Genomic DNA, 27,609 nt, shown 5'->3' with positions numbered 1-27,609 from the left:
TGTCTGGAGCATTCACAGCGGACACCTACAAAAGCCTGAGCACAGGCGTGCACACATCAGGAGGAACTGGAAATATTCTATGCTGTGCCTCACAAACCCACAAGAACAGACAGGGGAACTGCAATGGCCATTTGTCCTCAGACCTCAGCCTGCCTGTCCTTCCATCCAGGCTGTGGCCACCAGCTCCACACTGTCAGTCAGTGCTCCACGCAGCACAGGGACTGACGTCAGTGGAGCAGACCTCGGCACAGCAGGCGTGGCAGGTGGGTGCACTGGTGAGCCAGGGCACAGGCCAAGCACACCATCAGGAAGGTGCCCCTGGACACTTCACCCTGGTCACATCACACAGGGAGCAGTGCCACCAGTCTTGGAGTGGGGGTGGGAAGGACAACTGTGCATTAGGGGAGTGGGGAGGACGTGCCTGTATCCTCAGGAGGTCACAGAGGCCACAGCTAGGCCGTTCAAAGAGAAGCCTTCTGCAACATAAAGGAATAAAGGCCTTGCATTGGGCTTCCTGTTTTTCATTTATTTAAGACCTCCTTACAATTTCCAAAGAGATGATACAAAAGCAACAGACTTGGTTTCAAACACATAAACAGTGGCTGGAGTTGAAAGTGTTGCTGATGGCACTGTCACAGGACGTCAGCGCACTCCAGGGCACTTCAGTATTCCTGAGGAATAAACGAGGCTTCTCTTTCCTCCCGCTGGGATGTTCTCAGCATAAGTCACTGCTCCTATGAAGCAAGGACATTCGGTTACAACAGGCAGGCGACGTTCTCATACCACGGGCTGCAGCCTCAGGCAAATCCCAGGACCCATGGCTCCAAACACTGCACACTTCCTGCTCCCATCTTTTCACAAGCAGAGGCTCCCAGTCCGAGAGGGAGAAGACCAGAAGGGGCAGCCATGGACAGTCAGTTCTGACCCAGGAGGGTGCAGGTGAGCACCCAGCTGACGCAGCAGCTGCTAACTCTGGTCACTGGCAGCCCCTCACCCCTGTAAGACTCTTCCCCTCCACTGTGTGAGGATACAGCACCTCTCCCACAATCCACTGGGAAGGGAGGAAGAAAGATGATGAAGATAGTCCCCAGGGAGGCACACAGGACCTGGCCAGCGTTTGCCCAGCAGTTATCACAATACAGCCATCCCACATAAGCCTCCAGTGGGATTTGGTTCCTAGGCAGAGACGGATGACAACATCCAGGCACAGACTCAAGTCCAAATGAAGTTACAAGGCCATTTTAGAGCAGCATGTGCATGGCTGTAGGAAATGTAAGACTTTCCACAGTACCTCCCAGCCACTAACCATCTCATAGCAGAATCACCTCTGATCCGTCCTCCAGCACAACTCAGCTTGGAACACTGGAAACACAACAATGCAAAGTCCCAAGGCTCCGCCTGCTCCTTGCTGCCCACCCTCAGCCAAGCTCTGCTGCCAGGAAGACACAGCAGTGGAGCAGCCTGCCACCAGGTCGCAGCGGTTGGCTTCTTGCACTGACATCAGGCAGAAGCACTGAATGTTCTTACAGAGGACTCTGGTGCAATGCCCACACGGTGGCTCACAAGCAGCTATATCTCCGTCCCAGGGGACCTCGTACACTTCTTCTGGCCTCTATGGGTACCAGCATGCACATACATGCACATACATGCAAAACTCGTAAAATAAGCACAAACATAAAACAATAAAATTAGTAAAAATTTTAGAGAATTCGGTCAAGGGAAAGCCATCAATTCTGTACTTACTTTGACATATTTTCCATGTAGAAGATATGGAGCCTGAAAGTCATGCTGACAGTTGGAGTAGGCCATCCCCAGTCCCACGCCAGAACCAAAGGCTAATGGCCACTTTCTTCCTATTGAGCAGAAGAAGAGAAATCCCAACAGGGAATTGGTAAGAGCAGACAAAGCCTCCGCCCCATGAGTGCTCACAAATCCTCAGCGGACATTATACTGCTAACACGCGACAGCCCAGCATGCAACACGATAATGAAGCACATTTATTAGGTGCCCAGGCTGCTACATTTGATGCAAACAGCCCAGCCTGTCATTTGTGCACCTCAACTATAGTTTCTTAGCCTTGTCAGAAGGGGTATCTACTGGTCAGGTGCTTGAATTGTTTAATTATTAATTTCACCAACATTCACAAACTTTGGTAAACCATGGAGCTCACTCACATCCACAATTCTCTAGTTCTAGTCCTTGTCAGTTCTTCATGGAAAGAGGTCAAGGTGACCTGTTTGGCTTCTAGTCAATACTCAAACTTCAAGTTTTCCCAAGAAGGGAACCTGCTTGCTCATTGCTTAGACTCTCGGGAAGAAGCAGGGACATTTCTGGCCCACTTGCTGTTACTACCAGCAAGCCACATCTCCAGGTCACTTTAGAAATATGTGGCCATGCAGCCTGGCCAGCATGAAATGGAGGCTTTTGAAAGGATGTCATGTTTAAGACACCAGACAACCCTGACTCATTGCCTCCAGGGAACACTGGAGATGTCCAACTCATGCACACTTCATCCACATGCTCCCTCTAGCTCATTCTACAGCGGACAGGTTGGCAGGGTTTGCACACAGACAGTATAGTGAGGAACCAGTCAAAATCACTTACTCTTAAAGAAGGTGAGGGAGAAAACCATTCCTAATCCAAAACCAGTACCTGCAAAAATGGAAAACTGTGTTAGAGTACAGCTCCAGCGAGCCCCAAACAAACGCTGAACTGCGATCTCTTCCAAATGAACAATACAGACCAGGCAGATAACTTGGGAGTTTGTGGTCTGGGTTGCTAACCTTTCTTACTGTCAGGGATACAGCAGAAGCCTTCTGTCTTGCTGCTCACAAAGGAAATGAGAAACTCGATTCCCTATCATTTGTCTTGGGAGTGTTACGGGGTGGGAGTGCGGATGGAGAGCCTAAGGTATCGCTCTATTGCTCTAGACTTTCTGCACCTCCGACCAGCAGCCTCCTACTTCAGGGACTCACTGAGTAGCCCACCTTGTCACGCTGGTTCTCAAGGTGATACGCACCATTTTTTGAGGTGGAAGAAATGATCTAGAGAACAATTCCAACAGGCCAGAGGTTGTCCTGTCACACAAGTCAGTGACAGAGAGGGAGAAGCGCTGCCCTTTCCCAGAGCTGAGGATCCTACCCCAGCCCTCACACGTGGCAGGCAAAGGCTCTAGCATGGAGCTACAGCCCCAGCCATGGTAATGCCTCACTCTGAACCTCAGCTTGGAAAAAGTTCTGACTTTTAGGATAAATTGAGTCAGAATTTATAAAACCCTAGTTTGGGCCAACATTAGAATCTCTGCTTAGCCACATAACTTACACTGTTATTTAGTTGTTTTCTTTTAAGAGAGAAAAGGACACAGCGCATGTGTGCATGAACTGAAGCCCACCTTAATAACAGTGTTGTGTGATCAATGCAGGCACTAGTTGTGTCTTCCCATAAAGTGAATGGAAAATGTCCACAGCCCCATTTTATAAGGAACTGCCCCAGGTTATCTACTGACATGATCCTCACTTGTACATAAACTTAAATGAATTTACTTCTCCACTACAGCCAAGCTCTGGCTGTCTTCCTTTTCAGACCTGCAGACCAACATGCTCAGCTCATCCGATGCTGTTTTGGTTTTGAGACAGAGTCTGACTCTGTAGCCCAGGATGTCCTCTAATTCTCAATCCTCCTACCTAGTCCTGCTGGGATTACAGCCGCACTATCTTACAGGCCCAGATACTCTGATGCTCTGTATGTCTGCTCCATGACCCAGCAGAGCCTTGGTCCAACCTTTCTATGAGTATGAGTAAGCCACATAAAGTACCGGTTCTTATCTGCTACAAGCTTGTGCTGCCGAAATCTAAGTTTTGTTGCTGTTTTGCTCTGTGAAGCAGCCAGCGCCCTGCAGAACAGCCCTGGCTGGCATGGTACTTTGGAGTCCAGCATGGCCTCAGTGTCTCAAGTGCTAGGATCATAGGTGCTCACACACCCAGCTTTGTGTGGCTGGGATTCTAAGTTTCTTCTTACTGGGCTAGGGATATGGCTTGCTGGTACAGTACCTACCTCACAGGCCCTATGCTCAGTTTCCAGAATATCACATACATACACAGAAACATCAAAAGGGAGGGGAAGGGAGAGAATTCTCTAGGTAGTGCAATACAACACCTCAGAATATTCCTCAAGCAAGCTAACTTTTCTGTTCTGTAGACAGAACCCTCAGTGTGGGCAAGCATGGTGTGTGGCTTTGACCCTGTAACTCTCTTGTCACTCATGCAGTCTAGATGGCGTTAGAGTTAATAAAGTATATAGCTACTTATACAAAATGGTTCCTGTTTATTATTAACTTAGTTTAATAATAAACTCTGTGTGTGTGTGGCATGTGTGTGTGTGTGTGTGTGTGTGTGTGTGTGTGTGTGTGTGTGTGTGTTTGCATTCATGTGTGCAGACCAGAGAACTATCTCAGGTGTTGTTCTTAAGAACCATCAACTTTTTGTATTTTCAGAGACGGCCTCTTACTAGCCTAGAGCTCAGACCCCAGAGAGCCCAAGGGATTCACCCAACGTCAATCTCTCCCTGCTGGGATACAACACGCCTCCAAAGCTGGGCTTTTCTTTCTTTTTAATGTGGGTTCTTAAACTTGAGGTCCAGTTCTCATGGCAGGTACTTTATCAACTGAGTCATCTCCCTGGTCCTCGGGGAAATTATTTAGTGTTTTTTTTGTGGGAGAGAAGCAGAAACAGGGTCTCACTATATAGTCCTGCCTAGCCTGGAATCACTATGTAGACAAGGCCGGCCTCTGCTTCCTCTGCCGGAATTAAAGACATGCACCACCCTGTTCAGCAGGTTTTCCATCATTCTATCACATACAGGACCATGATGTGTTTCTTTCATAGACAGACAGGTACATAACATGTGGTCAATGACAGACTACATGTGTGGTGGGACCACAGATTTCCTGGGGTTGAAACGGGAACCATCAGTGGAAGAAGAGAACAGAGAAAGGCAAGTGCATAAGGAAAAGCCCAGAGAATTCCTAATGAAGGGCCTAGCAGATGCTTTTGAAGACTGAACAAGCTCTGTGCAGAGCTAAGCAGGACCCCACACCAAGAGGTTTTGTTACCAGAGAGGAATGTTCATGGTGCATCCTCTGCCACAAACAAACCTGGGGAGGAAAGCAGGGAGCGAAACAAAACAAAGCACCCTGGCTGGTTCAGAAGAGGATGCCTCAAGCCACAGTGCCATCACTGTCATCGCAGGAGGGGACAGCTCTGTGTGCTTTACTGCACTGACCATCCAGCGGGATGTGATGTGGAGCTGGAAGAAGGTGTTATGAATGATTCTGACCAGAGGATTAAATGCAGGCCTAGGACACTGCATGTGTGCATGTGGGAGTACGGGTAGGGTAAAATTTTAGCAAAAAAAAAAAGGAATTTAATGTAAAAAATTAAAAATAGACTATGAATATAAAAGAAATACCATAAAATGTGTTTATATATCAATCTAAATGCAGCTACAAAAGAATAAAAAGCTTGCCAGGAATGGTGGCCATGCCTGTAATTCCAACAGAGGCAGGAGCTCTGTGAGCTCAGCCCAGTCAGGTCTAAATACTGAGTTCCAGCCAGCCAGGGCTGCATGGTGAGTTTGTACGCTGTATTCATATTATTTCCAGCCACACTGACCTCTACAGTATATACTCAATAAGCCTGTTTTCTTCCAAAAAACAAACACAAAAAAAACACCAAGATAAGACGAGCTAAGGTTAATTTATTGTTGATGAAAAACATTTAAAGTGCATAACCAGTCGGTAATGGCGCACGCTTTAACCCCAGCACTTGAAAGGCGGATCTGAGTTCAGGGCCAGGTTTGAGAACAGCCAGGGTTACACAGAGAGACCCTGTCTTGAAAAACTAACCCAACAACAGCAAATCCCAAGTGCGGTCTGAGTACGCCATGCCCATGATGTCCGTCTGCAGTGACAGTGCAGGTGTCAGATGAGCTCACATGCTATGCTTGTTACCTGTGTTTTCACAATGCTGTTAAGCTCCAGTGGCTATGGACACAGACTCTTGCCACTGTGTCAGAGCCACCAGAACATTCAGTATGTAAGTAATGTGTTGCAGGTTTGCAGCACCAAAGCAAGCACCATGACTTGCCTATCTGTGTGTGCAGACCTACCCTGTTGAGTACTCTGTCTAGCGCTCAGTACAAAGCAGGATAAACAATGAGAGCGCCCAAGGAGAAGGTCAAGTCTGTGAGTACAGCTGCACAGCTGACACGCACTGAACTCATGGTCAGCCTATACATGTGAATTTTAACTAAAATCAACCATGGCCCTGTCCAACAGAGCCTGTGCTATGAACTAGTTTGGTACCAAACTTAAAATTCAGTATCTAAAAATCAGTAATGCCATCCCAATTTTCACTTTAAAAAGTCTTGGGAAAATAGTTTGCCAAAGTTGGTCTGGTAAGTAGTCAACTGAGGATGGCAAAATGAAAAGGAAAGTGAATTACCTTTGACCGCTACCCAGGCCCTCCTTTCCAAGAGAAGTCTTCATTTTACTTTATGGTAGGACTATTCTGCCTGCAGGTATGTCTATATACCATGTGGCTGCCTAGTGACCATGGAGGCCGGAAGAGGCTGCTGGATCCTCCGGAAGTGAAGTTACAGACGGCTGTAAGATGCCGTGTGGGTGGGAACTGAACCTGAACAATCAACCCTGCCTCCACCCCAACCCTGCAGGAAGAATAGAGAGCCAGTGCTCTTAACTACTGAGCCACTTCTCCAGCCCAAGACCATTTGTTTCATATCAAACCTTTTCGGGTATGCTAGTACGATCCAATAGTCCCAGTGCAAGGGGAAAGGGAGGGAACAGGATCAGAAGGAGTTCAAGGCCATCCTTACTTACACAGCAAGCTCAACACAAGCCTAAGCTACATGAGACCCTGCCTCAAAAACTAGAACTCTATGGAGCATGCCTGTGCTTTTCAGATGTGGAAAATAACTTGCCAGAACAACCTATGACTTATAAAGTAGTCCGGTGGGCCCAATCCTGCCAGTCTCATTACGCCACTGTCCCCAGGATATCCAGAAACCAGATTCTCCTCTATTCTCAGCCCACCGATACACCTTCCACAGGAAACTGGGGTGTTCCTACTCCTAGGAGTGAAGATACAGTTCAACAGGAGCCAAGCTCTCCAAGCAACAGCCCAGAGCGCTAGGCAGCCAGGCTAGTAACAAGGAGGACTTGCTTAGGGTCCTTCCCAGACTAACCCTACCACACATAACACAGACTAGTCTACCTGGCAGGACTGTGGAATGTTAGAGGCCTAACACCACTGCCGTCACTACACCAAGCCATAGCTTTCTTGGCTTACAAAATGGCAGGAGGTTTGGTTTCAAGGCAACTTGCCTCATCCCTTGCAGCTGCAGAGTGAGTAAGAAGCAGCAGACTGGTCCTAGAGCATGAGGTAAAGGGTTTGGACTGGCTCACAGAGGGAAGTCAGTGAAGCAGGTCAACTACAACCAGGGAGAGCTTTTGCATGTCTCCAGCTGGAGGCAAGTTTTTGGCAAAGGAATCAAAATCCCAGAGGAAACTATTGTGGCATTTTTCTTGTCCCGTTGACTGCAGGCCCTGCTCTTACATTTTTCCCAAAGAAAGCAAGCTCTCTGATGCTAGCCGCTTCCTAGCATCGGACTGTAAGTGATGCTCGGCCCATTGCTATCAGCACCAATCAATCAAAAGATGAGCCACGCCCACACCAACCAAGGACAGCCATCAAGAGTTCAGTTTATGAACCCAGCTAGCCAGCTCCTGCCAACTGCACTTTTCTGAAAGTATGACTGAGCTCAAAGCCCCAGGCTGATCGGCCAAACCCAGTTCTCAAGGAACCTTCTCTGTGGTCTTAATTACACTAGGGCTGCTACACTTTTAATTCCTAACAGCAACTCCACCCTCCATCTCTGCATTGTTGACACAAACAAGACTACTCTGTCAAGAAAAGGGCTCATATCTGCCTCACCTGTAACAGTGCACATGCAGTCAGAGATGCCAACAGTGGAATGCTGAGCTCTTCCGCGTCAAGCCCTCGCTCGCTCGCTCCTCGGTTCTCTTTGAAAGGCAGCTCGCTGCTTCAAAGACAGTCCCACCTGGCCTGGGGACAGCTCTGCAGCTGCTCCCACTCAAGACCGGCACCTCTAGGCCAGGTTTAACTTTACAACAATAAGACAGGAAAGGTTTGCCTTACAGTAAAAACAAAGCCGTGCAGAGAAGCTTCCCTGCCTTTGGCCACTTCTTGTTGTTGCATGACAAGCTCTTCTGGAAGAAAAGCCAAGGGGAAAGGTACAAAGCATTTTTCACCTCCCCTGAAAGCAAATATTTAACTACGAATGCAGTTTATATAACTTTGCCTCCCCGCTCACTGCTCTCAAAAGCACATGCTGTCTGAAATAACAAAGAACCCTCAGGTACAGAGTGCGGCTTATCAGCACACATCTCTGCACGCACGGCAAAGTCCAGTCGTCAGGGACAGAGGGACAAGGGGAAACAACACATGAGCCTTATGGAACTGACCTTAGGCCCAGAGCCCATGCTTTCTGCAGCTATTTCTTTTAGAGAGGAAAAGAACTGCACAGATCCTTTCAAAGACATTATTTCAATTATTCTAACCATGCAAGCTGGTGCTCATTTGCTGCCCCAGAGGGTGTCAGTAATTGGCAAAGAAACAATTTTTTGGGAGTGGAGCAGTTCCTTAGCTGGTCATTTGGTATCTTTAAAATTTTGTTTTATTTTTTAAAAAGGATTTATTTATTTTATATGAGTACACTGTGCTGTCTTCAGACACACCAGAAGAGGGCATCGGATCCCATTACAGATGGTTGTGAGCCACCATGTGGTTGCTGGGATTTGAACTCAGGACCTCTGGAAGAGCAGTCAGCATTCCCAACCTCTGAGCCATCTCTCCAGCCTCTTGGTACTGGTTTTTAAATTATTATTACATTTGTGTGTGTGTATGTGTGTGTGTGTGTGTGTGTGTGTGTGTGTGTGTGTGTGCATGTGGAATTGGCTCTCCCTGGTAATCGTTAGAGCCTAGGGATGAAGCTCAAGTACCTTTACCAGCTACGAACTTGCTGGCTCCTCTGACACTGGTTGCCTGTTTTGTTAATATACAGATTCTATGGTTTATTTTGTGTGTAAGGGTGTCTTGCCTTTGTTTGTGTATGTGCATCAAGTGTGTGCCTGGTATCCATGGAGATCAGAAGAGGGCATCAGATTCTTTGAGGTTACACAGACTGAACCACCGTAAGTGGGTACTAAGGAATGGAACCCAGGTCCTTTGCAAGAGCAGTCAGTGCCACTGCTTAGTCACTGAGCCATCTCTCTAGCTCGACACAGATTTAAACAAAGATCAGAGAATGCAATTTCTAACAACAATGCATACAGTACGGCTTTATCTTGTGCCTAAATGCATGCTGAAGATGCTGGAGCAAACTCTGAAGGTCCAGACTGCACGCTGTAAGCCAACATAGGGTAAACACGGGGTGAAACCTTCAGACACAGAATCTGCTCCCAGGCTACAGATTAGGCACAAAGCCATGTCATCGTAGGTGACAGAAAACCCAGCCTGTAGGAATCCCCGAGCAGGCTTCATAAGCTGACTGCTGAACTCTGGGCAGAATGAGCTGAGCAAAGCAGGAGTCCATGGAGCCTACTGCAGAGGCTGAAACTGCATCATGCTTCCAATGAAGGACAAAACGTCCCAGAGAAAGAACAAAGTCATTCAGAAACTCCCTGTAGGACATTAAAAAGAAAAAGAAAAAACACTGGTTGGGGGAGTCTGGAGAGATGGCTGAGCAGTTGAGTACTGGCTGTTCTTGCAAAGGACCCATATTTGATTCCCAGCACCCACATGGTGGCTCATGACCATTCATAACTCTAGTTCTAGGGAGTCCAATGCCCTCCTCTGATTTCTGCAGGGACCAAGCATGCATGTGGTGCACAAACATACATTCACATAAAATAGTGAACCAAAGTAATAATATTTTATTGATGTTTATTAAAAACCACTGGGGGCTAAAGGTTGCTGGGAGGCTGAGAGAACAAGGGACCCAGGTGTTTAAGGCCAGGCCACACAACACAGTAAAATCATCTTGGTCACATGCTGGAGGTGGGGCTGTCACAGATTCTTTTTATTTACCAACAACAAAAAAGCTTGTTGGTTGGTTGGTTGGTTTTGGGAGTGGGGTGGTGTTAAGACCTGGTTTCTCTGTGTAGCCCTGGCTATCCTGGTACTCACTCTGTAGACCAGGTTAGCCTCAAACTCAGAGACCAGGATGCCTCTGCCTCCTGAGTAGTGGATTACAGGTATGTGCTACCAGTGTTCAGTCTCACGAAAAAGTCTTAAAATAACCATTTACTAAGCTCTCACACTCTAGTGTACATTTAATATTTTAAAGAAGGATTTACTATTCATAAGCCTGAACCAGCATAGTTATCAGGGCTAAAACTTGATCTGTATCTAAAAATTAAAACTAGAAAGCAGGCTGGAGAGATGGCTCAGTGGTTAAGAGCACTGACTGCTCTTCCAGAGGTCCTGAGTTCAATTCCCAGCAACCACATGGTGGCTCACAACCATCTGTAATGGGGATCCAATGTCCTCTTCTGGTGTGGATGAAGACAGGGTACTTACATATAAATAAATAAATCTTTTTTAAAAGGGGAGGGGGGCTGGAGATATGGCTCAGCAGTTAAGGGCACTGACTGCTCTTTTTAAAGGTCTTGCGATCAAATCCCAGCAACCACATGGTGGCTCACAACCATCTGTAATGAGATCTGATGCCCTCTACTGGTGTGTCTGAAGACAGCGACAATGTACTTATATATAATAAATCTTTAAAAAAATCTGCAAAAAAAACCCAACAACAACAACAACAAAAAAAACCAACTAGGTTCGGTCCCCAGCTCCGAAAGAAAAGAAAAGAAAAAAAAAAAAAAAAAAAAAACAACTAGAAAGCAACCCCACTTGATTTTGTACAGCTCATATGGAATTATGAGGAAAACTCATGTACCATTCAACTGCTTATTATAAATGTGAAAAGGTACAGAAATCCCCCAGGCCTTACATTCTTAACTGCTGTGTGCCCAACAATGTCTGACAAAAAAGGCAAGAATTAAACACTGAAGGGCTACCCCCCTTACGGCAGCACCAAGGCCTCAGACAATCTCCAACTTTAGGTCAATGACTTTACCAGGACCAGCCCGACCTGCTCATGGACAGGGAAAGCACTCTGCCTCAGAGGGAGGGCTGCTGTACTGTAGCTCTGCTGCCCTTAGGGCTGCCTGGTGAAGAGTTCAGAGAGGGTGCTAAGCTCTGTCACTGTCACTGTAGAACTCAAAGCTGTCAAAAGCAGAATAGCTAATCTTCTTCCAGCCCAGCTCACCGACTCACACGATCACGTCTGTCACAGGAGCTTTCCCACTCAGAGCAACTGTCCATATTTTACTGGCATTAGCATCTGTTTGTATGAGCACATCTGCAGTGTGTGAGTGTGTGTACGAGTGCATGTATACAACCTTGTTATGTCACTCAGGCTGGCCTTGAACCCTCAATTTCTGGGATTATAAAATGTACATCACCGTACCCAATTCTTGTCATTAACAGAGAATCCCTTCAGCTTTATTGCACTAGATCATTTTGCTTTAAAATATAATCAAAATGTCCCTGGAATTGTCTGGTTTAATAAAACTACTTACACACTAAGTTGGACTAAAGCAAACTGACCTATTTATAACAGGCATGTTTTCCTGTCAATCACGTTTCTATCAATGACATTACACAGTCAAAAAGCATCTGTTACCACAGAACAAACAAGAGTGTGCTTTATAGAAAAGAACACTTGGGACTGACTTCAGTGAGAAACACATTTCCAAGAAACAATCCTGATTTATGAAAGATGATCTAAGCCCAACTTATGAGAGAGAGAAAAAATACAGTTGTCGGTCAGTTCTACATGGTGCTACTTAATCCTGATGCACACTCAGGCTGTCCCAAGTGTCCCAGGTAAATGCCAAGTCCTGTGGAATAGCTAAGAAAAGATGCCAGTGCCAGAACAAAGACCGAACAATGGTGGCTGAGGCCGTGTGGATCGGCTTCTCAGGAGTCAGTCTTGCTTGAGCTCCTCAGGAAAAAGACTAAAGAGGTGTCTGTTTATGGGATGTTGCTAGCGTATCTCAGGGGTTTTCGGGTAAATGTCAATCATGAGGGTTCTGATCAGGGCAGGCAGAGCAGACTTCAGAGAAGCATGGAGGGCGAGTGTGGAAGTCATTATGGAGCGTTCACTCAGAAGGGCTCTGAAGGCAGCACCTAAAGAGCACCTGAAAGCTACACAGCACTTAAGACGACGCAAGGCAAGAAACACGGCTGTGACATTTACTGACATCAGTTAACCATTCCCATTCCCGTGTGGAACACTGGGGAAACGAGAAGTGCTCATTTGGTTATTAAAGGGAGACTGAAGTAAATAACAAACAATTATTATATAGAAACACATCAAATGCTCTCTCATGCTCATGGGTGCCCCTCAGTTCTAACCTCAGCAGTGGTGAGCTCTGCACTGCCTTCAAGCTTTACTCAACCTATCTCATAGGAAGACACGAGCAATTCGGGGTAAGTGACTCACTCAAGTACACACACCTGAAAAGGACAACTCAGACCCAGGCTGTATGACTGCACACATCCAGGAGGGCAGACGACACTCTGGGGGGGATGCCAAGTCATTCTACAGAAACAGTTCTGGGGCACAGGCATTTCTAAAGGTAGAATTATACTACCTAACAACAGATTGAGTGAGTGAGTGAGTGAGTGAGTGAGTGAGTGAGTGAGTGAGTGAGAGAGTGTGTGTGTGTGAGAGAGAGAGAGAGAAACAGAGAGAGAGAGAGAGAGAGAGAGAGAAACAGAGAGACTTTTCTTAAATATGACCAAGTTTTCAAAGCACTGGGCTGAAGAGATGGCTCAGAGGTTGAGAGTAACCGGCTGCTCTTCCAGGAGACCTGGATTCCATTCCCAGCACCCACAATCATCTGTTACTCCAGTCCCAGAGGGATCTAACTAATGCCCTCTTCTGGACTCTTCAGGCACTGCATACATGTGGTATACAGACATATAACCAGGCAGAACACCCATATACACAAAATAAAAGTTAAACATTTTCAAAATCTACACTGTGTTCAAGAACTGCACAGCGGTAGAGTGAAAAGCCCTCACGAGGTAGGGCTTATGTTCCTGGGTTTCCTCACTTAATCTTTACAATAAACTTCTATCTATAGAAGCCTGATTTCAGAGAAGAGAAACGTGTCACAACAAGGTTCAATTCTTGCCCTCAGTAACACATGGGTAAACTAGCAAGTCTTTAACCATTATAATCAAGTTAGACTCAGTATAAGAGATTAACTCCTTTTAAATGCATTCAGGCCAGTAATTCAGGCATTTCCTTAATTATACAAACTTAATACCTACTGTGTGCTGTTCAAGGCTGTGGGAAATGACATCTTCACATAAGTGCACTTGGGGTTGGGGTGGGTAATGACCAGAAAGCAGAACTGTGAGGCACAATAGCAGAAGGAAAGAAAGGAGGTGAGAGCTGGCAGCCAGGAGCTCCCTGCTGCTACATTATGCAGCTGAGGAAAGAAAGAAAGCAAACCAGCCTTCGTGTCATGCTAACCCACAGTCAAGGCCTCATGACCAACACCAGCTGAGCAATGGAGGAGCAGTAAAGGGCTCACAATGGGGGAAACGACCCAGTCCATCAGATGTGCACTGTATGCAGCTGACTCTGGCAGAATGAGGGCAGAGTCAAAAGTGTTATAAAGGAGGAGACAGTACTTAGGGGAGCCTACAGCAGACTTCAGAGTCCCTCCATAGTGTCAGGTTTGTTTTGAGGCACCACTCACTGGAGCTCAGGGCCTGAGCAGCTGGGTAAAGTCTCTCCCCTGGGCGACACGCAGCCCTTAGGTGCAGTCTTCAGCCTCTCTTCTCAGCACTGCAGTTTGTACATTCTATCTGTCCCCTCCCATCCCAGTACTCCAGGCTAAGCAAAGGTGGAGCCTGCTGCTACGGGCAGGCAATACAAGGAAGGCAAAGGCAGGCTTTGGTAGGTAGCACTTAGGAACATCTGAGGATCCATCCAGAGTAGCTGTGCCTGCCGCCAATGTTTAGCTAAGGGATCCAGAGGGAAAGATGCAGCAGAAAGCCTCCTGAGCAAAGATTAATGGAGGTGGGAGAGGAACAAATGTTTCCTTGATATTTTTTTAAAAAAAAATTCTTGTGTGTGGATGTTTGCGCACACTCACATGTATGAGTGTATGAGGTCGCAAGCTAGAAGAGGGCAGCAGATCCCCTGGAGCCATGGTTATAAGTGCCTGACCTGGGCTCCATCTGGGAAGCGAACTTGAATCCTCTGGGTTGGTTGGTTTGGTTTGGTTTTTTGAGGCAGGGTTTCTCTGTGTATCCCTGGCGTACTGGGATTAAAGGCCATCACCGCCTAGCTAAACTTGGGTCTTCTGTAAGAGCAGTACATGCTTTTTAACAACAGAGCCTTCTCTCCAGCCCCAGGACAGATGGTTTTTGGCATGAATCAATGTTTTTGAACTTAAGACACACAGAAGTGTTTGCAAAGGTGCTGGACGGATCTGCCTGAATTTCGCGGCTTCTGGGAGCAGCAACCTTTTCTTGTTCAAATCTGTCAGACTGTAAGGTGAGGTAGCACCAGCAGCAGCTTGTCCTCTCGCAGAGCTCTGACGACCTTAACTGTGCAGCACAACAAGCATCAGAACAAGCCTCTCCAACCAAGAATCTAAGAACTTAGTTCTCATAAACTAAGTGACTGGGAATATATCTGACATAGGAGTTATGAGCAGACCTAAAATTTGAAATTGTACTTAGAATACAGTTTCTTGTACAAAGCTAAAGTTGGTGGCATTTACTCTGATATGTAGACTATCATCTGAATGATGACAAGAAGCTGGCCATTTTCCAGGACAAGCCTTTCCATTGAGTGAGGATGGAGCTCAGTCACCTGCATCAGGTTCAAACCTATCAACGAGGAAGCCTGAGCAGCGGATTTGTGCAGGTTCTGACAGACGGAGAGGAAGGGGAGAGAAGAAATGTGACCACCATTATGTCAGCACACTGCAAAACCAACATACAAGTCTAGGCATTCTGACTTAGGTTAGACAGCCAACATTAAAGTCTGCACTGGGGGCCAATTTCCTCCAAACTCAACTATGAACCAGTTTCATTCTCCTACCATAAAGGAAGGGCTCTGGAAGGACTATACAATTTTACACAATTCACCATGCCACCCTACCTCTGACCTCCACACACAAGACATGGCATAGACAAATGGGGACACACACACACACACACACACCACACAGTAAAGCTTTAAAAGTTCCTATATCTGTACACACCCGTGCAGCCATCAGTAAGATCAACAAATACCACCATCACCTGTACCCTCTATGTTCCATTCCTCCCTCTCCCCTTAGCCTCCTGAAATCATTTACCTACCTCCTTTCACTAGCGTATACTTTCTAGGATTTCGTACACAACCGGAATTGTGACGCCACAGACCAGCAGTGGGTTCGTTCCCATTGCTGAGGTGCTGGTGTAAAGCTAGTCCACGGCTGTTGGTTCACTATCAACAGCAGGTAGACATCTGAGTTGTTCCTGTGTGGCCTTGTTCTCATTTCTCTTAGCTACACTATTTTGGAAGAAACCCCTGAAGCTCAGGCCAGGTACTCCTACCTGCTCACATTTCCAGCCATGGTGTACAGCGTCATAGCCAGATCCAGGTATCAGTGACACTATCGCCTAACTTGTAAAGCCCCGCAATTTTAATGGCTTTTCAGAGTACCTCATATTCTTACCACGAGTTTCCCTGGACAGCTGGTAGAGCTGTCCTTTCCTGTAGTTACCGTGAGAAAAACTCCCTTTCAAACACCTTACCATAGTTCTTACAATTCAGAGCTCCCGTATGCTGAAAACAAGTCCTCTGTCAGCTACATGCACTGTTAAGACTCCCCAACATTGAAAAAGAAAAAGAGCTGCGTGTTTGTGGTGCACACCTTTAATACTAGTTGAGAGGCAGGTGGGTCTCTGAATTCGGGGCCAGCCTGGTCTACAGATCGAGTTCCAGGACAGCCAGGGCTACACAGTGAACCCCTATTTTGAAAAACAGAAATGAAAACAACAACAAAAAAAATCCCAATGGTGTCTATGGTGTCTTCAGAAGTCAGTTTTACAGTTGAGCAATCCCAGTGTGTCTTCTCTGCAAGCACGGCTGTTTGTGTCCTAGGGCCCGTCTCCAGTCCCAGTCACATTTTCTGGTCTGTTTCCTTCTGAAGGTTTTGCGGCTGCAGCTTTTACACTCAGATCTGGTCCATTCTGTCTCTGTGTGGACACAGCTGTTCCTGTAGTTTGTTGAAAAAGATTTCCTTCTCCCCATTAAACTGTGTGTCATAAATGAACTGGCCACACATTCTTGGGCCTATTTTGGACTCCGTACTATTCTATGTGTATATCTTTCCTCCAATACTGCCCTGCTTTGTACTAGGGTAATGTAAGTCCCCAGTTCTGTTCTTGTTTTTAAAAAAAAAAAAGTTTTTTTGCTAACATCTGGAATCCCAGTATTTGGGGGGTCAGTGCTAGGAAGATCATTCCAAGTTCAAGGCCAGCCTGGACTACAGTAAAACTGTCTAAAAACAAAGCAATCCCCTCTGTGAATTTATACTGCTTATAACTTGCACAGATTTTTTTCTTCATTTTATTTATTTATTTTAATGAGTGTTTTGCCTACATGCACGTATGTTCACCACATGCATCCCTGGCGCCCAGTGAGGTCAGAGGAAGGCACTGGGTCCCCTGTAACTACAGTTATAGATGGCTGTGAACCCACGATGTGGGAACTGGGAATCAAATCCAGATCGTCTGTGGGAGTAACCACTGAGCCATCTCTCCGGCCCCTTGTGGGGTTTACGATCAGTAGTACAGCAGAAGCCACATACACCATCACCTAAAGTTAGATCACAGCACCAAAACCAAACCAACCAAGTCAGCCTCTTCGCTTCTATGCAAGCTTTAAACAGTATTTCTCTTGCTAGAAAAACAAACAACAAGAAATGAGGCAGGAAAATGTCTGTGAGCAGGAGGCCAGAATGACACACAGGCTAGGACCACCTCTTTAAGAACAAAGTATCAATTTCTCTAATGAATTTCTCACTAAGAAAAAACGAATCAAACTAAGAAGCCAGGTAAAGTGTCTGCATACCGAGCATGGCAACACTGACCAGTTGTTAATGTTAGCTGCTGTCTCTTCCCTCCCTGGGACTCAGGCTCCAATGGAGCGATGCCCTAACATGTCACTAGGGGGTCAATAGCCACAGTAAAAATATTACCACACCAAGCAACTTCTATAAGTAAATATTTAAATTTTTACTTGGACTCAATCCTAAAATGCACTTGCCAAAGAAAGCAATTCAATATATTTACTAATAAACTGTTGCAGACCACATTTCAGGAAAGTATAAAACCACAGCAGAACAAAATTTAAATGTTTCCAAGTCCCATATATTGCCTAATTACATTATTCTGTAATGCCTGCAGGACATTCTTCTCCAGCAAGATCACAATGTCTGTTATTTACACCACTGCTCCAAATAGGGGAAAAAGTTTGCTCACATTGTTTTGAAAAAAACACAAACAAAACATGACTACCAATTCAACAATTAACGTGGACTAACTTGAGACCTCAACTATACAGAACCAAAAGTCCTTCAAGTATCTAGTTTAGCCGACCCTGACTGGTAGTGGTCCATGAAGAGCCAGGCTCAGTTTGCAAACATGGAGTACCAAAAGGCACTCCCTGGTGAGCCACCAATGCTTGTCGTAACCCAGTCTCATCAGATGAACTGGTACTTTAAGAAAAAACACTAACCCGCTCTCCTTTTCCATGATTTCATTCAAAGGTCTCTCAGAAATGTTTAGTAAACAGCTTTAAACAATTAATCTAATCAGACTTGATCATTAGTTCTGCTGGCTAAGTGGGAAGCAGACTTAGTCACATAGTGTCCTGCTGTCCTAGCAACAAAGGACAAGGTTTAGCCCTGTTTTCATGAACAAGATACTGGGCAACTTCCCCCTCTACTGACTGAGCTGCAGATAACCAGGAACCCACTCCAGCCATGCCACAAAGCCACAGTCATCAACAGCCACACAAGGCCAGTGTACCACTGTCTAGGGTCAGCCTGCCACCCTTGGGCTCCTGCTCAATTCTGCTCTTCACCTCATCCTCTCAGCTCAGTGGGATTTTACCATAGCACACTAACCCACTCACCACTATCGTTTGCCCCCCACTTCCTAACAATTTACTCTCATGTACATGAGTGATTTTTCTGATATCTGAATTTCTACTATGTTCCTCTTAAGGAACAACAGTTAATGAGTTTCTTCAACGCTAAGCTCAGCTGTCACACAATCCAACAGTTCCATCCTAGGCACATACCCAAGAGAAATAATAAAAACCTTTGTCTGAATAAACCTTGTAGGCTTTTTTTTTTTTTTTTTTTTTTTTTTTTGGAGCTGGGGACCGAACCCAGGGCCTTGTGTTTTGCTAGGCAAGCGCTCTACCACTGAGCTAAATCCCCAACCCCGAGGGCTTACTTTTTAAAACAGGAACCTACTCCTCCAAATATGAGTTCTTAAACACTGTGACTCCCCTGTAGCCCACCGCCCAAAGGTAGGGGAGAAAAGATGGTAAACAGGACAAGGGGGTGCAGGCCTGTTTAGAATTATACTTTGGGGTGATTTCAATCTCTGTCAGGATACCAGCATACCAGTTTAGTACTGTCAGGATACCAAACACAAATCAGCAGCAGTTGGATGATCCAGCAGAAACAGCCAGGCGCTCACCAAATTGGCAGGAGTCAGAGGGAGCCAACTGGGACAGTAGCAGAAGTTCTCTGCTGTTTCTCTCAACCAAGTGAGGATCAGCAAAGACTCCAGACCAACAAAGTACCGCACGACTAGCTGTGCAAGAGTGCTGTCACTGTCTCTGAGTCCGACTTATACTTTCTCCAAATAGCAAGTTCCTTCCATGGGTCTTACCTTCGCAAAATATGACATGAAGTCTTCATCAGCAAAACAACACATGCAACTGCATTACCTGACATATCCAGAAACTTCCACCTCACCTTGTCAATTATAGCAACATTATTCAGAACAATCAAAAGTATTAGCAGGATTCTGGAGGACAGCTCTGTGAGTAAAAAGCACTTGCTGCTCAAGTCTGGTGACCCAAGTTCCACTTCCTGACACCCAGGTAAAAAACTGTACATGGTATCAAACTAGCAGTCCTTTGGCAAGAGAGGATACAGAGACAGTAAAAATCACTCAGAAGCTGGCAGGCCAGAAGTCTGGCTTCCACAGGGAAGTGACAAAATCAAGAGAGACCCTACCTCAGAGCACAGTGGAAGGAGGACCAACTCCCAAAAACCATCCTCTGCCCTCTACGTGCACACTAAGTTGCCAGCGTTCTCTCTTGACACACTGTAACTTAAGTGAATGGATGAGCCATCCCACTACCTATCATTTAGTATCAAAAATAATGACATACTGGCACATAGGACAACATGGATGACCTGTGAATACATTAAGCTGGCTTGGAGAATTGGCTCAGTGATTAAAGTGGGTGCTGCTCCCGTCTGGAACCAATCAGCACCCACCTCAGGCTGCTCACCGTCACCTAACTCCAGCTCCAGGGATCTCCAGCCTCTGTGGGCACTGCATATTTATCCCCCCACATCCCCCACACACTGAAAAGTAATCATTAAAAGGGCAAGAAAACATTGAATTAACGAAATAATGCAGACATCAAGGACCTCATGTTTTGTTTTAGTCTTACACTGTGGCTCCGGCTGGCCTCGAACTCCAAGCAATCCTCTAACTTATGCCCTTTGGTGTTGAGATAACGGGCACAAGCCACACCCTGTGCCATAAAGGGTATATTTTCATTATGCAAAATGTCTGGGGCTGGGCTGGGGGCTCCAGATGGGAACAGTTGTGTCCTGAGACGAGACTGAGGCAGTCTGTACAGTTTTGTGAATACTTTAAACAGAATTAATAGTGTTTGAGGTACACCTCAACAAAGCAGGCTGGTGTGTCTTGGGTTTTGTTTTTGTTTTTCGGCTGTACTGGACTCACTCTGTAGACAGACAGGCCTCGAACTCAGAGATCCAACTGCCTCTGCCTCCCTAGTGCTGAGATTAAAAGCATGTGCCACCTATGCCCAGCAATAAAGCAGTTCTTTAAAGATTGACAGGTAAACTGCTTTCTGGAAGTTCATTTTAGAGTGACAGCAGAATCTATTTCTACATTTCAAGTTCACATGAAACCACAGACACGAGAAACATCACCTACAGACATGAGAAAATGCACGCATGTACACACACTCTCTCACGCCGGACAGATGGTTCAGAACAGCTCTGTTTTTATAGTGGACCCACAACTGCCTGCAGCTCCAGCCAATGAGACGTCTGCCTCTGGACTCTGGGAAACCTGCCCTTATGTATACACACCCGTGCACAGACACAGTGCCTTCATGACATGTGCCACTGCACAGGCTCAAAAATAATTTAAAGAAATAAATCTTTTAAGCTGAGCATGGTGGTACAGCCCTTTAATTCCAGCACTCTGGAGGCAGAGACAGGTAGATCTCTGTGAGTTCAGGGCCAGGCTGTTACACAGAGGAAATGCTGTCTCAAAGGAAAAAAAAAAAAAAAAGAAAAGAAAAGAAAAAGAAAGAAAGCTTAAAAAACAACAACAACAACACAAAAGAAACTTAGTAGGGCCAGAACAGCAGTGTGAGCAGGCTACACAGCAAGATCCTCGGGGTGGGAGGTTAGGAGGGGGAGGTCTTTACAATGAGATCCAAACTTCTTAGTAGGTTAAAGACACCCATCAATGACCTCCTCCCTTCTACTTTTTTTTGCCTCAATTTTGACCCCTCCCCACCTGAGCTCTTTTACAGGCTCCCCATGCTCCCTGCATTAAGAAATGGTAACTACAATATAGGCTTAGAAAGGAGACAAAAGGGTTGAACACACTGTGGCCAGAGCTCTCAGGCGCATGGGCACCCATATCCTCATGGTAGAAATGTGAGCAATGTCCGTCCAGCCTACCGCAGCTGAGGACTGATGTGTGCTGAGCGCACCTCCAGCTGCCACTGCTGCCACCCACCCCTGGGATAACCCAGAGGTCCTTTCCTTACTCCACCCCATCTCACCAGGACAGGGTTTGTCTGTGTAGTGTTTGGCTGTCCTGGAACTATGTACACCAGGCTAGCCTCAAGCTCCAAGACTGTCCTGCCTCAGCCTCCCAGTGCTCTCCACCACCGACCAGCTTAGATTTTCTCTCCTGTCTCTGGGACACAGGGCAGGCAGTTTCTGGGAACTGGAACACAGTCTTCTCCAAATGTACCTTCTTAAAGTCTATATATTCTCAAGCTAGAGCTTGAGTGCTGCCCCTTTTTCCCAGACCCTCATTACATGTGCACCCCCTCTCGGGCTTAGCATAATGACTAGTGTTAACATATTGGGAAAGTACACTCTTTTATTTTTTTTTAATTTATTTATTTCATGTATATGAGTACACTGTACTCAGACACCCCAGAAGAGGGCATCGGATCCCACTACAGATGGTTGTGAGCCACCATGTGGTTGCTAGGATTTGAACTCAGGACCTCTGGAAGAGCAGTCACTGCCCTTAACCACTGAGCCATCTCTCCAGCCCCACTCTTTTATTTTTGAGACAGTCTCATTCTGTAGTCTACCTTGAAGGTGTGTCCATCCTTCCGTCTCTGCCCCCACATACACTTAAACACGCACCAACACTCACACACACAAAGAAAATGAATGATCTCCCATGCAGCCCAGAGTGGTTAAAACCCGGGTGAGAGCAGCAGCTCTGCAGAGGGCAGGACGACCAGGCTCCTCCAATCCTGGGCGCTCTACCTTCCATGCCCCTAATAGAGCTAAGTGGTCAGCAGTGGTTGGTACACGCCTTTGATCCCAGAACCATGGAAGCAGACCAGGCAATGTCTGTGATGAGGCCAGCCTACCAGTCAAGTCTACACAGTGAGTTCCAGGACAGCCAGGGCTGCACAGAGAAACCCTGTTCAGAAACTAAAATCTAAGCACCTGTGTCTTTTCATGCTCTGTCACACTCATGGCTGCGCACAGGATAAAGAATGCAGCACAAAAAAGGAAACCGAGCTGCATAGCTCTAAAACTGAGTAGAGAAAGAAAACCAGAGCAACCCATAAATCTGATAAAACTTAAAAATAAATCCATAAAATTAGCAAAAACCATTAATGACGCATTCACATAAAACTAATGGAACATGCCATTCATAAACTGTAATATTCTTCACTCCTTTTTAATTTCCTGCAGTAAGGCTCTGGCACTACTCTTAAAGCAACATCATCCGACCACTCCCAAGCATTACTCACACCACTTTCTATGTTTTGTTTGTTTGAGATAAGGTCTTGCCGTGTAGCCTTGGGGAGCATGGAAATCACTCTGTAGACCAGACTGGACTTGAACTTATGGCAATCCTCCTTTGCCTTTTAGGCTTTAATACTACTTTAATGCTAAGATCTCTTAACCATAATTCATGTCCAACAAAAAAATAAAAGTTGGTTTAAAAAAAAAATAAGTCCCACAGTGAAGTGGTAGTGGTACATGACAGAGGCAGGCAGATGAGGTTAGCCTGGTCTACAGAGCCAGTTCCAGGACAATCAGGACACTGGGAATCCCTTTCTTAAAACAAAACAAAAGACTAAAACAAACAAAAAAACCCTTAAGAGTTCAAAGATACTTTACCATATATGTAAACTAGCAAAAACTGGCACAAAATATACTTGACCTTTTACTTTAAATGCTACTTGACTCAGTTAATAAATATACTCAGATATGGGCAGAGAATATAGGTTCTGAAATTCTCATCAATACATGCGACAACTGCCACGTCCCTCCCTCAAAGTGAGTGAACAGGACAGCATCTGTTCCTGAAGAGAGGATGGATAATCAAGTTCAGAAGCAAACTGCAGACGTCAGGCAGCAACCCCCACTCCTAGGGAAAACGTCCGCAGCCTCAGCAGACAGGTACTGACCAACATCCTAAGTATCAACAGGACTGTAGCGCAGACTGTCAGATTTATGGATGAACATGACCAAGGAGAAGGGTAAAAGTGTGAGGGAGGGTTGTACTCTGCCATGGAGAGCATGCTCTAGGGCCTGAGTTTGGTGCCCAGGAATACAAATGGAGGGACAAAGGAAAAACTAAGGTGGAGTTGGGGATTTAGCTCAGCGGTAGAGCGCTTGCCCAGCATGCGCAAGGCCCTGAGTTCGGTCCCCAGCTCTGAAAAAAAGAAAAAAAAAATTACTATGAAGGAAAATTCCAGCCCTGTGCTATTCTTCTAAGAAATGAAGACAGAGGAGAGAGACAATCATCCTAAGTACACAGAAGTAGCACTACCCAGAAAACTGGTTAACCTAAGAAACAGCTCATGCACCTTACAAATACTCACTCATGTTTTACTGACGTCTAGAGGACCTGGTAGTGCTGAGGAGGCTGAGGAGGGTTTAGGAGGAGGATAAGACAGATCAGGAACTCAAGGCCAACCCCTCCCATACTTCAAGTTTGAGAACACTTTCAATTTTTCTTTTTAAATTTAAAATACTATCCAAATCCCAGCCATTGTAAAAGGTCTTTCACTAAAGGACTCTGCAGCCCTCCATTCAGTGCCCTCTGACCTGCTCTCTCACCCTGTCTAGCCTCACTTACTGCCACTACCCCAGGTGCCCACTGACATTGCTATTATATCCCACCATCTCCTGAGTATGTACTGGAAGCCCCTGTGCTAAGGATTTTACATACCTTCCTACTGAAATCACCCATAACAGTAAGTAATATTTTTGGCCACTTCCAGAATAATCTATTTCTAATAGCAAGCCAGCCCATAGAGGCCACTGTTTGTTTTTGAGCAGGGTCTATCTATCTATGTAGCCCAGGCTGGCTTCAAACTTGAAGAGATCCACCTGCCTCAGCTTTTGTGCTGGGATCAAGAGCGTGTCGCCATGCCTGGCCTCTCTAGTTTTCTTATCTTTTTAAGTTAATCTCCATTTCAGGTGGAGGAAGAGACCTTAACCAAAGCAGAAGAACTATATAGTGCAGATAGGGAAGAAAGTGGGGGCCTAAACCACACCTCTGCAGACTCCAAAGAGCACTCTGAATGCCATTACCACACTGGTTAGGAACTATGTTGGCATATAAATGTTAAATCCTCTTTCAAATTGCAAACCATTAAAACTAATACTTTGGGCTAGAGAGAGAGCTAAGTGCTGAAGGGCACCAGTTGCTCTTGCAGAGGACCCAGGTTCGATTCTCAACTCCACCACTGTCTCTAACTCCAGCTCTAGCCAATCCTACAGCCTCTTCTGATCTCTTCCTGCAGCAGACATGTCCGTGATGTGCAGCCATACATGCAGGCCAAACACCCATACACATCAAGTAATAATATTTTTGGCCACTTCCAGAATAATTCATTTCTAATAGCAAGCCAGCTCACTTAACCATCTGAACCACTAGAAGTTCACACTAGTGACAATTTAAACACAGGAAAAAAGGCTCAGGGTCGTTAGCCAGCTTTGCTCCTCCTGGCAGAACTGGTCTTGGCTGAATCTTAAAAGTAATTGATCAATTCCTCATGTACTAATTCATCCTGAATGTCTACCCTCACTCCTCTGGGGCTTAGGGAACACAGTAAAAAAACAAAAACAAAACAAAACAAAACAAAAAAAACAGAAAACATATCTACTTTCTCTGAGCTCATGATTTCATTCTTTCCTGATAATCTTCATCTAAGGATATAATCCTATACGCTCTTAAATAATTTCCATGCAAGAAGTATAAAACATGAACCTAAGTATGATGGCACACACCTTTACTCCCAGCACTCATGAGGCAGAGTCAGGCAGATCTGTTAGTTCAAGGCCAGCCAGTGCTATACAGTAAGTACCAGTGAGTACCAGTTTCAAAAACACGGGGTGGGGGTGGGGATCTAACTTGCAACAATAAATGTTAGTATAGAAAAAAAGAGTCTGGGGGAACTGAGGAGATAGCTCAGTGGATAAATCCCTGGCCTTAAAAGCAAGAAGACTTGAGCTCAAATCCTCAGCACCTAGGCAAAAATGCTGGGCAGGGTGAAAAGGCCGATAAAAGCTCAATGGGCAAATTGATAAGCTTCAGTTTCTGTGAGAATCCCTTGTACTGGTGCACACCTCTTATCCCAGCAAGCTCTAGGCAGTAGCAGAGGGTGTCTGAGTTCATGGCTAACTCGATCAACACAGTTTTCCTGGCCAGCCAGGTCTACACTGTCTACATAAATAAATAGGGCAAAGAGTTATTGATGAAGACACTCATCATCGATCTCTGGCCTACACACCAATACCTGCAGGCAATCAACAAGAGAAAGATGGAGCGGATGAGGATGAACAGAGAGCCTGAGACCCGAAGTAAGAAATCCTGGGGGAAATTCTCAACTATGCCACACATCGGCAACGAGATTTCAGGCAAGTTCCTTCACCGAACTCCAACTCACAAGGTGGAAGGACACTTACGAGCTACTGTACTGAGCAGTGCATCACCGGCACTATTATATGGGACACCCGCCGATCCTCCTTCCCCGACACCATGACCTCATAAAGTGTGTCGTCACAGAACGCGTGTCGAAAAGGCAAGCTGGACTATCAAGGGGGCCTGCGGTGGCCACGATGGTACAGTCTGGGGCCATTCATCCCGAGTATAACCACCGCCTCCAATTGCAGACCTGAGTCGGGTTCGGATAAATGAGGCCGAGCACGCCAGCAATTCCCACCGCGGCCCGGCGGAGGCTATTAAACGCCCCTATGACCTTCTTCGAAGGCCGCTTTCTCCCAGCTGGGGAACAGTGTGGGCTCCGGCAGGCTGCTCGCCCAAACCAGGTGACATGGGGCATGGAGTGAGAGCTCCCTGGCGCGTCCCGCACGCTTTCCCACTTCCAGAGCGCCGCTGCTCCCCCCAGGCCTGCACCTCCACCCACCCCGAAGGCCGCCCGCGCCCTTCGTCCTATCGTCCTCGCCTCCAGGCTTGACAGTCACCTGTCAGCGCCCCGCAGCTCAGCGCGCCCTGCCGGACCGCAGCAGGCCGCGGCTTGACCCCTGCGGCTTTCCGTCCGCGCGCGGGTCGCTCGGCTCCAGCCAGGGCCTACCGAAGAAAGATACGCTCACCTAGCTTCACTAACGCGTCGGCCATACACCGGTCCCACTTTCTGCCCGGCTCGGACTCCGACATGTTCCCCTCCGGCAGCTCCAGCGCGCCTCACGGCCGGCCCCCGCGCTCCGACTAATGGTAAGTCTCGCGAGAGCCGGCCGCCACCATAAGCTTCCGGCTAGGGCCGGCGCGCCGAATATCGCGAGATTACGGCCGTCTTCCCTGTCTTCCGGTTTTTCTTCATTCCGTCGTCAAGGTGACAGGTTGCCTGGGAGCTGGGGGTGACCCTGACCTTGGAGCTACGCGGGAGGGTAGCAAAGACTGACAGCTTCCAGAGTTTGGACACCCAGAGTCCAGAAGCCTTGCCTTTCCTGGGTTTTTCATATTTGTATATAATTATTTTCACCATTTACCCCCCCCACCCGTTCCACGGTTGCCCTCTCTCATCCCCCATCTTATACCCACTGAACCCCTTCTTCCTCACAAGATCCGTGTATAATATGTATGCAATAAAACATAGTATATAAATATTACATATTTTTAAAGGACCCATTGAGGGTTTGGTTTGGCTGTTTGTTTGATTGGTTGGTTTTGTGTCCCCACCCCAACCTCTCTGAGACAGAGTTTCTCTGTGTAGCCCTGGGTGTCCTGGAACTGGCTCTGTGGACCGGGCTGCCGTTGAATTCAGAGATCCACCTGTCTCTGCCTCAAAGTTGTGGGATTAAGTGTGTGCGCCACCACACACGGCCTGGACCGAGTTTAAGTAAGGTTGCCTGCATGGCCATGGTGTGGGAGTATTTATTTGAGCATGAACCGCTTACATACAAATAGATTTAAAAACAACCCCCCACCGCCCCGCATTTTATACAGCATGTGTGTGCGTGAGCACGCCCTATAATGGCACATGTGGGAGTCAGAGGACAGCTAGTGGGAGTAGGTGCTCCCCTGCCCTGTGGTGCCAGGGACTGAACTCAGATCACTAGACTGGGAGGCAGTGCTTTTACTAGCCGAGCCTCTTAAACAGTCCAAAAGTATAACTAGCGTTTGCTACTTTGTGGCTTCTTTCTTTCACCCCTTTCCACCCCTTTTCTTCCACCCGTTCAACTTCCTAACACGAGATAGGAGACAGAAAAGGATAGACTGGACTGCAGGTAACATTATCATTAGACTACTTCCTACTAATGAGGGGTACTGAGTTCCTGGGGGCAAGTTTGATCTTCTCCAACATGATATCTAATTTCTTTTTTTTTTCTTTTCT

At 46.4% G+C, this 27,609-nt stretch overlaps 1 protein-coding gene across 1 annotated transcript; it reads right to left on the bottom strand.

The window, feature by feature from the left end:
- Positions 1–507: 507 nt before the first annotated feature.
- Positions 508–26,492, bottom strand: Micos10 (mitochondrial contact site and cristae organizing system subunit 10). The gene is made up of 4 exons (XM_032895461.1): positions 26,369–26,492; positions 2,605–2,652; positions 1,744–1,853; positions 508–734 (listed from the first exon to the last, which is right to left on the bottom strand). Exons 1-4 carry the CDS (start codon positions 26,430–26,432, stop codon positions 726–728), a joined length of 231 nt encoding a protein of 76 aa, XP_032751352.1. The 5' UTR covers positions 26,433–26,492; the 3' UTR covers positions 508–725.
- Positions 26,493–27,609: the final 1,117 nt, after the last annotated feature.

Source organism: Rattus rattus, chromosome 1, assembly GCF_011064425.1.
Source record: "Rattus rattus isolate New Zealand chromosome 1, Rrattus_CSIRO_v1, whole genome shotgun sequence".
In the NCBI taxonomy this organism is placed as follows: domain Eukaryota; kingdom Metazoa; phylum Chordata; class Mammalia; order Rodentia; family Muridae; genus Rattus; species Rattus rattus.
This window is presented reverse-complemented; position numbering and strand designations above follow the sequence as displayed.